Raw genomic sequence first — 14744 nt, forward strand, 5'->3', positions numbered from 1 at the left:
TGGCCGGATCCCGTGGAGCTGAGACCGAAACCGAGTGCCTGTTTGGATCAGCTGTTAGCAGAAGGTCACTTTCCTGGTTTCCGCTGTACGTCGGTAGACACAGGCATACGATCGCTTTCTCAGAGCCCAAGTAAATAATTATCCACAAAGCGGACCCCTTACCACCCCGGACCAGGTCACCTCAAAGAAACAGAGGCGTTGTAGAAAATGCCGTCGCGGATGTACACACAGACCCCAGCATCTGCTCTGAACTTGTCCTCCAGTGAGTAGCCTGGGTAGTTGATGTACGCCGCGTCCGCTGGGTTTTTAATTTGCGTATTCGTCAAAAAGAATATGTGCGGCTTTTCGATTTCAGGATGGTGGAGAACCGGATCGATATAGTGCACGTTGGTGAGGTGCACTTTCAATGAGAGGAAGTGCCGTTGGCGTTTACCTACACTTACTCGTATTCTTTTTTCTTTTTCGTTTCATGTTGTTGAAGGGTACGGGGTGGGTGAAAACTGGTTGTCAAGGTGATGCGTTTACTGCTTGGATCACTTGAACTAATCAGGACAATGAGGAGCTCACTTAGCGATTGCCTTCTCCTCTCATCCAGTCGCCATATCTGGCACGGTGGAGCTATTCGCGGGTTTTTCACTAGGTGAAGGGGCAGCCGTTTGCATGTGGCTGCCGTACAACTGGACCTCAACTCCCTGCGGTCGGCTACCGAAAAGACCGTGCCTCGGATCTCACTACCTTCCAGCGTGAGCTACTAGGTCCGGTAAACTTTTGGATCCAAAATGACTAGCTGTAAGCAACATAACTGATACCCAATCATCGTCCAAAGGCACTGGCACTGTACATAGATGAAACGCAGCAAGGCTGTTTGGTGCCTGGATTTCGGCGGGAGGGTGGTAGCAGACCAGATGGCCCCTTGCGGGACCTACTAACATTGGTTGTCGTAGTTTAAGGACATGCCCGTGTCCTATTAAGTAGTTTAAGGACATAACATTAACTCACCCTCCAGTATATGACTATACATTGTGTTTTTATGAAATTGTGAAAACTTTAACTAAGTGTATCTCAGAAACTACTGAGGCCACAAAGATCCTTTTTATATTATTTTATTGATAATTTATTATTCTTAAAATTGTTCATAATGACTTTAGCCCTTAAGAAAGTTTTTGATGGTGAAATATGAGAAAAACCAAAAAAAGTCATGGTTTTTCAAGTATTTAATAATGACCCGGTGGGCTTTCGAGGTGGAAAACTCGGATTTGACATCACTATTTTATCCTTAACAATATGTATAAAAAATTAGAACTACCTCATTTGATGCAAACCAACCCCCCCTGAAACATACGATTTCAATGGATCATTTCTATTTTACGAAAATAAAATTCACCATCATGATGATAGCTTGCGACACCTAGTTGAAAGTTAAAGAGTTTAATTGTTATACTTAATAACACTAGTGATTGACAGATGGCGCTCTACTACAATCCTATTACAAAGATAAAAAATTTGTTTTAAATTATATTATTGTGATTTTAAATAATGTGAATTTAATTATAATAATCTCCTATTAATCTTTTATTACAATAAAAATTTTGATATTTTCTCCAGCATAGACAATACGATGTAATAAAAAAAACCGGTAACTTCCGACATGCTAATTTGACATTGAAGTGGGCAACACCGCTCGCTCCTAGTCGTTGGCCAAGCGCAGCAAACGGAGATGCAAAGAATTCGCAATCAGATAAATTAATACGTCATCTACCATTATAGAGTGATATTTTATTATACAATTAGTTCGGCTACAGTTGTAACAAACAAAAACACAGTAAGTAATCCGAGTGCTGAATGGCTTAGGTCACACGCTACTGATGCGTTGTTTGGTTCGCGGTATCTCTATACAAATGCATAATATAACCTATTCTCGCTTTGCATAAATCTGTTAGAGTGTAGCCTTGTAATTGATGCAGATGCAGTGTAAGTGGTAATAGCGTAATGCGATTATAGGCATAGTGAGCACGTCATCGATGCGAAGCCATCGTTTTGTGATCGTTTGGCGCGTTTCGACCTCCACTGATACTGACGCGTCTGGTGTATTGCAGGCAGAATGCCGGCCGCGCGGGGCGTAAAACGCACGGCGTCGAAAACCACCTCTGCCACGTCATCCAACGCCCCGAAGAATAAGAAGAAACGCGCAGGTAAGATTTGGAAGAGTTCACTTGCAGTTGTTTTCTTTACCTTTTTGTCCGACGTCAATGACCTGTCAAAGTATGATGGCGGGAAATGCGTCGGTCTTCTGCCCTTTCTTATTTTTACCTGTTTACTAAGCTTTACATACTCTTAATTAATAACTAAGTATGTCTAATTGAAACCCAAACGTATGTTACACGTAACTGTATCAATTATACTTTGAGTATTGAACCCCAACTTATTAGATTTTGAGGTTATGCATTAAAATGTATGTTTCAATCGTAAACATTAACATAATTATATTGAATAGGGTATTCTAAATAACTTAAATAGCTACTGTAATATTATTCATAAATGCTAAAAATTTATTAATCTCAAGCATGTAGCCACATTTATTATTTTCTCTTTACTATAGAAAAAAAACATGATAAGCTAAACCATAGATAAAATCATGGAAAAGTTTACATGCAGTTGGTGTATTACTTAACACAATAATAACATGTTATAAATAAATTCAGGATTACGCAATGTTTACTCAGTGTTATCTATGACTCAGGCATATGAAAAACTGTAATAACTCTCAATACATCCTTAAATACATTTTTCAACCAACTTGTCATATTTTTATAGGGCCTCTAACATAAAAAAAAACTGATTTCTTAATCCCGTTTTATTATTAATATTTTCATATTTTAGTACAGTACTGCTCTGTTTATTGACTATTAGTCTTGCCAAATAATAGAAGTTTATGGCCTTGACTGGAGAATATCTGTCTCATTTACACAAATGTAGCAGTTAATGATGACAGTCATTTGTCTCATTTATATGGCTGTCATCTCCCTCACTTACTTACACATGTATTTGTATGGGTTCAACTGTGGAGAGTTTCAATCACTGCACTTTTATGTAAACAGTTATAAAAAAATAATTGTGGCATTACATGACTAAAGGGTCCTGCTTCAAGTATACACTTGAAGCAGGACCGATAAATTCTTCTCTGTATGACATTCCAACAATAATACATTATTTATAAAAAAAAGTTAAATAAATCTGGAAACAAAATTTACAGTAATAAAAAACAGGTGGACAGATGGACACAGTTGCACCATAGGGTTTCCTTTTGTAAGGTTTTGGGCACAGAACCACAGTATAATAAAGAGTACTATCATACAGTGTGGCCACTCCCGCTCCCGTCTGAAAGTGCCGCCCACCCCCTCTCGGTTACCTCACAGTTACCGCCTGTCAAAAACGCGAACATCTGACCTGTCATATTTCATTCATACAAGCATAGTACGCGTTCACCTGCATGAGCTTAGCATGTGTGCTAGGAACGCGTCATATACATCTCTAAGGAATGAAAAGTAGTTTAAGTATATTTATTATCTTTAGTTGTGACATCAGTAGTTTTATAACTCTAAAGTTATTTTAGTTATTTTTTGTTTCAATCAGTTTGTATTTTTTTATATCTGTCTCTAATATAATAAGTATAAATTAATTATACTAAATCCAAATTAAATTATCTGACCACAATTATGCTAAATTTTGCTGGTAAAGAAAAGTTGGAACACCCACTCGGCATTTAGATACTCTATACATCTGTTATTAAGTACAGTAGCTTTGTACTGAATTATTAATATTATTACTTAAAAAAAAATTGTTACTTAGCATCACAACTATATTGACCAGTATTTTTTTCCTTTCAGCGTTCCAACTTGAAATACCTAGTGCACCCAAGAAGAGGGGTTCCGTGTTTACATGCGGCCAGGGAGATGTAGGGCAACTTGGGCTTGGGGAAGATGTTATTGAAACAACTAAGTAAGTATTTCTACCTTCATATATTCAAGACTCCCAACCTAACATATCAATTGTTACCCCTACATTTATAATTTTAGAAGGGACTTAATCGCGTAAAAACTTACATTAAGATTTACGCCGTGGCTTGCGTGGGCGACGGTCGCGCGATGGTCGCGCGACGGCGATGCGACGCATACGAAATCAAACCTTATCGATACGGAAGTATGAGACGCGACGGCGACGGTCGCGCGACCGTCGCCCACGCAAGACACGGCGTAAACGAGAGTGATCAAGTCCCGTCTAGTTTCTAAAATTATGAATGCAATTCGTATTAGTTTAAATCAATATACCCCTACATTGTTTTAATAATAAAATATTTTCATTTCCATTTTTTCAGTAGAATGTTGATTTGTACCTTGGTGAGACTTAACTTGCTACGTAAATCTCCGAAATTTCACGAGATATAACTGGAATTATCTAAAATTTTGTGTTAAATTAGTATATATTTTTTTATGCCTGTGTGGTGACGGGTTAAGAATTTCACCACCCCCTTTCTTCCCGTGGGTGTCGTAGAAGGCGACTATGGGATATGGGTTAAATTGTGGTGTAGGCGAGAGTCTGGCAACCTGTCACTGCAATGCCACAGTTTCGTTTTCTTTTAACCCCTTATTTGCCAAGAGTGGTCCTGAAGCTTTAGTAGTTTCATGTGCTCTGCCTACCCCTTTATGGGATACAGGAGTGATTGTATGTATATTTTATTTCAGATTCAAGTATGTGTCGGGTCTCGGAGACAAGATCGTGGACGTGTGTGCTGGTGGCATGCACACTATTGCTCTGGACTCCGATGGAAAGGTATTTTTTATCTATTAAAACTTTTACCATAATGCCTACTCAATAGCCGGGTCCACACTGATCGCACGCTTCGCGAGGCCCCGCAAAACGTCTGTGCTCATGTGCAACGTCAAAAGATGGCGGCACTCGGTCAGCTGTTCAAAATAGTTACTTTTCTTTTTAATCTTTATTTAAAAGAAAATGCGAAAACCACGAATTATGTGCCACGGAAATAAATATGTGCAGTTGTTGAGTGCTTATTCTTATCAATGCTAATTCGACTTTGAATTATTGTAGCACAATTGGACTTAGTAACAGGCACGTATTTTATAGATTTGAGAAGTCTCATGGAAGAAGATAGCAAGTACTTCTCGAATTTACTTTGTGACTTAGGTAAGTGTCACTATATAATATTTTTTTATTTGAAATTCTTCAGGTGTGGACCTTTGGCTGCAACGACGAAGGTGCGCTCGGGCGTCCTACGTCCGGCGAAACTGAAGAAGGCACCGCAGGCGCTGTGAAGCTGCCCGCTAAGGCTGTAGCCATCTCGGCCGGAGACTCCCATTCCGCAGCATTGCTGGAGGATGGGCAAGTGTACGCCTGGGGAGCCTTCAGGGTGAGTCACTTAAGACATTATTATAGAACTACATTTATCATAAAGGTGTAAGTCCTATGTCTGTAACTGAAGCTCACCGCTGGGCGAGTAGCTATAAATATCGCCGTGTCTCTTTTATTTACACAGGAGTGATTTTCTTTTGTTCGTTTTTATAGCCGATAGCTCATAGTTTACTAGCTCGCGATATGGGACCAGTGCCTATGGAGGAATGACTAACATGGTCGCAGTTAAACAGATCATATGGACTTTCAACAAGGACTGATTAATCATTATGTGTGTTTACTCTCAGGATTCCCACGGGAGCATGGGTCTTGTGATGCGCGGTCGCGAAGGCAAGGCGTGTCGGGAACCCATCCGGATTGACATTGGTGAACCTGCTGCCGATGTGGCTTCCGGTGGCGACCATCTTGTTATACTGTCGGTGAGTACATTGTCATATATATACTTGTATTTCACGCCAGTTATACACGGTGATTTAAAAAGGAGTGACTTTTGAGGTCACAATTGACAACGTTTCAAAATTTTCAATGTCCCTAAATCGAAAACCATTTCGAGATATACGCTTGTACATCACATAAATCATTTTTTTAATTTTTTTTTCTGCATTTTTAGTATAAAAAATCTTAAAAATAGTTTAAAGGGGAAGTGACGTCAAATAGCTGATTTAGAGCTGCCACTATAACAAAAAAATCTTCCAGTTGAGATGTAATTTGAGTTTGACAGTGACTTATCACAGTTCGTAGCAAAGATATTAAAAACATGGCTTAGTCTATGATTCCATTCACTAGTGGTTGACAGTGACACTTGACAGTCAGACATGTGACTGTTTAAACTGTTAAAACTTTTTTTTTAGGAATGAGTTTGTCGTTTTCTTAGGTGTATGAAACAACACATTTCACGACTGTGTCTTGACGTTTGTAACTTTCTTTCTGCTCGAAGCATAATAAAAAGAATTTCTCATTAAAATAGCAGTTTTTGGAAAAAAGTTGTTTGAGTTCTTTCAAACCAAACAATAAAAAGAGTACTCAAAAATATGAAATGTTGTCAATTAACAACATGGGACCAACGCTGCAATCGCAAAAAAACTTGTGTGTTTCATACATTTTGACTATCGATTTCAGCATTGATCCCATAATAAAAGTTGTTTAGAAGAGCCCGCTGCCGTTGTAACTTCCGGTGGAGAGATCATCTTATACTGTTGGCGAGGAACTACTATTGTATAGTAATTATCTTTTTAGCTTTTGTGATCATCAGACATCTTAACTTTTCCAGCAATTTTGGTGCAGCATTGTCGCGTTAAAAGAATTTATATGTCTGTTTAATAACCAACCCTGGCTGTCAAACGATTGATTTTGCTAGTCCCTTTGAAATAATTATTTTTTAAGCATATTTTAAGTATTAATTAGTATTTAAAGTGTGAAATTAGTATATTTAACATTAAGTTTTGTATAAATATAAGTAGTGAAGTGCTTTAGTGACGTTTACAAGTGTCTTTGATGTCTCAGGTTTGTATTATAGGTTATAAATTTGAAATATCTGTTCGCCTTTGTACACTTTCTGAGTCTTATTATCACTAGTTAGTACCGATTGTGTTTCTTTTTCAGTGTTAATCATTGTAATAGACAAGTGTAGGCATAGTGAAACGTCACTATTTCATGTAAGTAACCGCTGAGCTTGAGTAGGCAATTCCTTGCTTTGTTTTGTGTTTAATTCTTTTAAAAACCCATTTACAATGCAAACACGCAGAGCAGCTGCCGCCGCTGCAGCAGCGGCTCTCCAGCAGGAGCCTGAGAAGTGTGATAAGCTCCAACTTACCTTGCTGGAATTAAAACAATCCAAGGAGTTTAGTGCTCAATTGCTCAGTGAAAGAGAAGACAGTGAGAAGGAGCTATTATCGGTAATTGATAGAAACGATAAGTTAAAAAAGGAACTGTGTACACTAGAGAGTGATTTTAATAATGTAAACTCGGAGCGGGCCCGGCTTCAGGAGACGGTTGACAGGTTTATGGAGTGTAATGCTGCATATGAACAGGCCCTGAAAGACATCGACTCATTGGAGAGAGCACTGCACGATGCCCACGAACACATCTACGAGCTACGGGAGGCCCAAAACCAAGCAGCTGCGGCACACACTCAGACCTTGTTCGAGGAACTGGTCCGGCCTGCATCTCAGTTGGTTACCGCAGCAATTGAAAACCCTTCAGTAACTACAGACTTAACCAATGAGCCCACTACACCAAGGTTAGTAAATTGCAGCGGAAACAAACTAAAGAAGTATATAAAATTAAATAAACTGATCAAAAAAAATCAAAAGATGTCAAAAATTAATAAATTGTTTTTTAAAAAAATGAGATTTTGTAAAGTTAATATAAGTTTAGTAGATAAGTTAGATTTGTATACAGCTCAGTTAGAACACAGTAGATTACAGTATGAAACTGACACACAGGCATTAAAGTTAAAAATTCAAAGCCTAGAGGATTCAATAAAATCTTTAGATGTGATAAATGAGAGTTCAAAAAAGTTATTAGTGAATATTCTTTAGCCATGGATGATTTAATATCCCAGATTAAGCATAATTCAGAGCGGTTTGAGTCGTTGACAAATGCCCAGGCATGTGCATGTAAGCAAGTGACTGGAGATTTGTCGACCAGTGCGCTTGACCCAAGCCTGTGTGACAGTTTACCGCAGGGGCAAATGAATGATAATGGCCCCTTCCACACTTCACAACAAAGCACACCTAAACCTAATGTTATTATGTATTGTGATGAGATTGGGAGCAATATGAGCTCATTTTTAAATTTTTACTTAAGGGGACTTAGTACAATCAATAACTGTCTGCCTCATAGCAGCTTTGAAAATATCATTAAACAAATCTTAAATGACAGTAATATCAATTGTAAGACAACACTGCTTATCTTTATGGGGAATAGGGGTAATGTAAACAAAAATAATTTAGTAAAATATTATGAACAATTAAACTCATTGGCAGTGCATGAAATTATTTTCTTTACATTCCCCTATTGTAACCAGATGTCAGAGGCAGAAAAAAAAGAAAATAACACTAGACATAAGTTGAATGTAGCTTTATATAATCTTTGTACATATAGTAGTAAGGTTAGCATAATTGACACTAACAAATTTGTTAGTAAATACCATATGCCTATGGTGTTTTTGACTAAAGGTAAATGTTACCTTTCAAATTATTATAAAAGACAAATAGCTTTATCGCTATCCTATTTATTTGACATTTCTGCCAAGAATTGGGCAGACAACTCTGCTCCTATTGAGCAGCAAAGTATGAACTTGGAATTGGTTCCAGTCATAACCAATGATTTAAACTAGCTTCTTATAGGGTTTGCAATCCGGATATTCGAATATCCGAATTATTCGAATATCCGCCAATATTTTTATCCGAAAATATTCGAATAATCTAAGTGAAATTATCCGGATAAACGGATAATTTCTATAAACATTATTTTTTATTTATAAGTGATATATTTAATAGGTAGACGTCACTTGAACCAATTTCGATCAATTCTTAATACGGATAATGTTATTGCTAACAAGTTAACACCTATTTATCTTCAAAATCAAACTAATATTTACAAAACAAAGAAAGCATTCGTGAACAAGAAGTAAGCAGAATGCCTCACCCCACGCACTCAGTTCTTATCGAATATTCGATTAATTGGATGATTAAAAAAAAAACAGAAAAACGTTCAAGTATTATTTTTTAATATGAAAACGTTACCCCAACCTACTTTCATTACTGCTAATAGCTAACGTGAAGTTATCTGTAAAACCATACTTAATAAGGAGATTTATACCTAGATTTCCTGGTCCCTTGTTTTTTTGAAATTGAAATTTAGCGCCTCACTCCGAATTTAGCTGTTATCAGTTCCATGGCAATTTAGTACTCCAGAATTCCCTCCACTTCACTAAGAAATATAAGGCATTTTCCTTTTAAGTCTTTAGTTACATGCATACACAAAAATCGGTCTAATTACTACTTATACTTTGAAATCTTAGCCGATCTACTGATCAGCTTGGAAACTAAAACCCATCAAATCGCTGCCGAGCAATTTGAGGCGTTTTGGATTTGAATGTTTAAATAAGTTCGCCTTTGTACCTCCTCCTTCTTCATTCTTTTATATTTTATGTCTGGTATATTTTATGTTGGTGGTACAGTAAAGAATTTACTTACTTATTTATCACCTCTTCCCTTCCAGTGGTACTTTGGTACCAGCCACTGTGCAACTAAGGTTTAAAATGATCCACACCTGGATAGAAAGTGTCTTCGACTAATTGCTTCTCTTTTTTTGGTTATTCTGTTTTGAACAAGTACCCATATCTTTGCTCATTCCTGTTCTAAGACCCTAACCAGGACGCTTTTGTTTAGAGCCTACGAAAAGAGTTTTCAACTTTTTATATTAAGTATCCGATCCGGTCCAAGATGGCATTTGGTACGGGCGTAGGCATTTATGCAAATGACTAGTGACTACAGTGGTAGTATCAGCATGGACAATTATGCCACTGTCTTCCAAGCCGAGACATACCCAATAATTACCTGTGTACATAAGAATATAGTTAGACAAACCCAAGGAAAGAATATCTATATACTCAGCGACAGTCAGGCGGCACTCAAAGCCTTCACATCGCCCAGAGTTGACTCTAGACTGGTATTAAACGGCATCCAAGCTCTTAACAAGCTTGGAAGGCAAAACAAGGTGCAACTGGTATGGATACCGGCGTACTAAGGCTTCATTGGCAATGAAAATGCTGATGAACTTGCCAAGGCCAGGCCAGATCTGTAGACAACTTCACAGATCTGAAGGAACCATTAAAACGGCTATGAAAGACCAAGCAAAGGCTAATCACAAAAAAGAGTGGGATGCCTTGCTAGGTCTGAAGCATTCAAAGCTCTTTATGCGGAGGGTTGAATCTGGATGGAGCAAAAAGTTAGGAAAGCTAGGCAAAAGACAACTCCAAATTATAACGGGGGTGTTCACAGGCCATTACGGGCTCAAAGGAATTTTGGCCAAGAAGGGACACGCTGACTGTGTAGTCAGCGTGTCCCATCTTGGCCAAAATTCCTTGTCGCATGTGCGGCGAAGAGGAAGAGACCATCAGACATCTAATGTGTGAATGTCATGCCCTCGCCAGACAAAGAATGAAGAACTTTGGAGCAGGCTACCTTGTACCAAAGGACATCAGAGAGCTACCCATGAGCCTCATCATCCGATACGTGGAGATGGTCGAGAAGCTCCTGAATAGCTGAAGGATCTTAAGATCGAAGGGGGTAATTTCACAAAAGATCCCGATGGGTCGAAGTGTATCCGGAAGGGCCCCCGCAGATTTAAGATGAGTATCCGATCCGATCGAGCGGAGGACCGACTCCTATACATTCTCGAAATCATTCAAGGCGCCATCTTTGATTTTTGCCTTTGAAATCCTTCCTACATCCGATATCGGATCGGATAACATGACAACGCTGTATGGCCCTATAACCATCATTATATCCAATGATGTTGTCTCACGTTCCACTCTCAACAAGCCATCCTCTCTACCATCCATTTCCAAGATAAAGGTGTTGTCAGAAAAACTTCTCCTTATACCTTACACCTAACTAATTACTACTACTGTCTTATATCAACAGCTCACTATCTGATTGCAAGATTCTAGTCATAGAACTAAAGATAGAGAGCTAGGTGTGTTTTAATTTCTACAGTTTGCTGATTTACGCAAAAAATAAATAAAATATGTAGGTACATTTCGCATTATGGCGCTCATCTATCTCAGCCGTTATCAATTTCACGCTTATACGCACCTGGAACATTAATTTTGTTCCGTTTAATAAATTATCCGAAATTATCCGAATTATTCGAATATTCGAATAATAAAAATGGTATTATCCGAATTATTCGAATATTAAAAACTCGTCGGATAATGCAAACTCTACGAATGAAGCAAAGTTTGGTTCAGGCTCTACCCTCCCTGTCTTCCGATATGAGTCCTAATAGTATGTATAATTCATTCTTTCACACTTTTCTGCAACATTATAATGCAATATTTACTTCAAAATCGGTCGTAGTTAGTGGTGCATCAGTTTTTAGTGAGTGGGCTACTGCAGAGTTACATCAACGAAGACGTGCATTGTATGCCTTGTATGAAGAACGGCGGTTTAATACGAGTGATGAATTTAAAGAACATGTTAAGCAATATTCGAAGAAGTTCAAGATAGATTGTCATATCGCTAAGCGAAATTATCTTAGTAATAAAATAAAAAATAGCTCTGACATTATTAAAGCAACGTGGAAAGTAATTAATGTGGAAACTGGTCGCTCGAAACACGCAGTAAAAGATATTAAACTGAATATTGATAACAAAATTATAGATTCCAATTTCGAAGTAGCAACAGAGTTCGAAAAATTTTTCACCGAGATACCAGCATTCACAACTAAGGATTTAAATTCATCACCCTTATCTGCCGTCACATTATTAGAGGAAAACGTTCCTGAGTGTTGTAGAGACCTTTATTTTGAACATGTTTGTACCTCAGATATAGTAAAGGCATTTAAATCAATTAATGTCAAAAAAACTAGTGACCTCTGGGGGTCTCCGTCCATGCCGTAAAATCCTTAGTTGAGATTGTAGCGCCTGACTTAGCAGTTATATTCAACAAAAGTGTTGACTGTGGCGAGTTTCCTGATCTAATGAAACATAGCAAAATAACTCCTTTATTTAAATCCGGCAGCCACTCTGACCCCACTAACTTTAGACCAATATCTGTGCTGCCAACTTTCAGTAAAATATTTGAAAAATTAGTTCTTTCTCAATTAGTACGACATTTTAACGTTAATAATTTAATCCATAATAAGCAATTTGGCTTCACACGGGGTCGCTCGACAACCGATGCTGGTGTTGAGCTAATTAAGCATATTTTCGATGCCTGGGAGGAGTCACAAGATGCTTTAGGTATCTTTTGTGATTTATCTAAGGCCTTCGACTGTGTTTGTCATGAAACATTGATCAGGAAACTACATTATTATGGAGTTAGAGGATCAGCACTAAATTTACTCAAGTCCTACTTAAATGGTAGAATACAAAGGGTAGATGTCAATGGACAGAGATCAACTGGGTCATTGGTCTCTATGGGTGTACCACAGGGATCAATATTGGGGCCTTTCCTGTTCATTATCTACATAAATGACTTGCCATTCCTTGTAAAGACCCACCATGATATAGTATTGTTTGCAGACGACACCTCACTTATTTTCAAACTCAAACGACAGCTACAAGCTCACAGTGATGTAAACAATGCTATCTCTAAAGTATTGAACTGGTTCAATGCTAATAATTTATTATTAAATGAAAAAAAGACTAAATGTATTAAATTTGTCACTAATAGTAACGTAAGGAATGAGCAAACAAGTGTCGTTGTGAAGGATGAGGAATTGGTGGGTAATATTATTATTCTCTTTATTCATTTTGATTCTTAGGCTAGGCTTTTTTTACGTTTTTTTATAATATGATTATAAAAGTAAAATACAAAACCACATACAAAACAATACAAAATATATAAACACATTATAAAAAACCTAACCTAGGGTGCCGCCAGCAGCAGGGCAGGGCCCAAGCTGCCGGTGGTTAGGGCTGCAGAGAGAGGAACCGTCGAACTATCCGCGCTGTGTCCAAGATCACCGCCTTCTGCATCTGGCCCTTGATCCAGCCACCTAGCGAGAGTCTCTTAAGGTGTTGGTCGAGACTCTTCGCTATGAGACCGTTCGCTGAAACGACTATCGGAACAATGATCGTTGATTCAACATCCCACATGGCGGTTATCTCGTGAGCCAAGTCTAGGTACTTACTGGACTTGTCCTTCTCGGCTTTCACGAGATTCTCATCATGGGGGATGGTGATGTCAACGAGCACTGCCCGGCGTTGCAGTCGATCTATTATCACAATGTCAGGCTTATTGGCTACAATAGTCCTGTCAGTGATAATAGATCGATCCCAATAGAGCGTGGCACGACCATTTTCGAGAACTGGCGCAGGTAAGTACTTGTAGTACGGTACTTCGCGGTCCACAAGGCCGTATTGAAGAGCAAGTTGCTGGTGAATGATCCTGGCTACGAGATTATGTCTGTGCAAGTACTCGCCGTTAGCTAGATGAGAACAACCGGAAATGATATGCCTGAGTGACTCTCCGGGACGGCGGCATGCCCGACAAATGTCGACCGTACCGTCCTTCAGGATATATTTCCGGTAGTTGTTCGTCATCATAACTTCGTCCGCAATTGCACAGGCAAAACCCTCGGTTTCTCCGAAGAGGTCCCCGAATCGTAACCAGTTCACCGATGCGAGCAGATCTACATCGGGTCCCGTGAGGGCCTTGTAGAACCGCCCGTGTAGCTGCTTGCTCTCCCATACCGCCTTGCGGTCCGCAGTACTTAGTACCACAGGTTTGCGCCAGTTCTGTTTCGCCAAGGAGAGCGGCGTGAGGTTTCCGTCCACTGCCACCACATCACGATGCATCCCACACTCGTTGTTAAGGAAGTAATTCCTGAGATTGTACACCTCACGGTTGTGAAGATCTTTGGCGTTTAGGAAGCCTCGACCTCCGCATTTCCGTGGGATGTACAATCTCATAACAGACGAGCGCGGGTGTAACATACGGTGTGTGGTAAGCAGTGAGCGGACCCTCCGATCCAGGGCGTCCAGCTCAGTCTGGGTCCACCGTAGTATGCCAAAGGAGTATGTGAGTAGAGGCATTACCCAGGCGTTAAAGGCGCGCACTTTGTTGCCTCCTGACAAAAGACTGTTAAGGACTTTTGTGAGCCGACTGAAAAAGCGCTCCTTCACCGACCGTCTAATGCCAACATCCTCAATACCCAACGACTGTGACATACCAAGGTACTTATAGGTTTCTGATTCAGAGATAGATCTGAACGACATCGTCTCAGAAAGTTGTAAATTTTCTGAATTTACAACCTCCCCCGCTGTACATGCATGACCGCACACTTATCGACACCAAACTCCATTCTGATGGCGGTACTGAAAACTTCTGTGGTTGTCAATAGCACCATCAGGTCTTGGGTGTTCGGTGCAAATAGTTTGAGATCGTCCATGTACAGAAGGTGAGAGATGACTTCACCCTCTCTCCGAAGCCGGCAACCTAGCCCAGAATCCTTCAGCAGCGTGCTGAGGGGATTCAGAGCTAGGCAGAACCATAATGGACTCAAACTGTCACCCTGGAATATTCCTCGCTCAATCCTTATGAAGTCCTGCGGGCCAGGGGGGTAATCCCTGACTCCTGGTT

General features: G+C 39.4%; 1 protein-coding gene across 1 annotated transcript in view; it reads left to right on the plus strand.

Annotated features, from left to right (window-relative positions):
- The first annotated feature begins 1835 nt into the window (after positions 1-1835).
- The window catches only part of LOC125237201 (regulator of chromosome condensation-like), a 33658-nt gene continuing 20749 nt past the window's right edge, over positions 1836-14744 (plus strand). Inside the window, 6 exon segments of the mRNA XM_048144196.1 lie at positions 1836-1971; positions 2097-2192; positions 3888-3999; positions 4743-4830; positions 5246-5425; positions 5715-5846. Coding sequence (XP_048000153.1) covers positions 1959-1971; positions 2097-2192; positions 3888-3999; positions 4743-4830; positions 5246-5425; positions 5715-5846 — 621 coding nt within the window. The 5' untranslated portion in view covers positions 1836-1958.

Source organism: Leguminivora glycinivorella, chromosome 20, assembly GCF_023078275.1.
Source record: "Leguminivora glycinivorella isolate SPB_JAAS2020 chromosome 20, LegGlyc_1.1, whole genome shotgun sequence".
Taxonomy (NCBI): domain Eukaryota; kingdom Metazoa; phylum Arthropoda; class Insecta; order Lepidoptera; family Tortricidae; genus Leguminivora; species Leguminivora glycinivorella.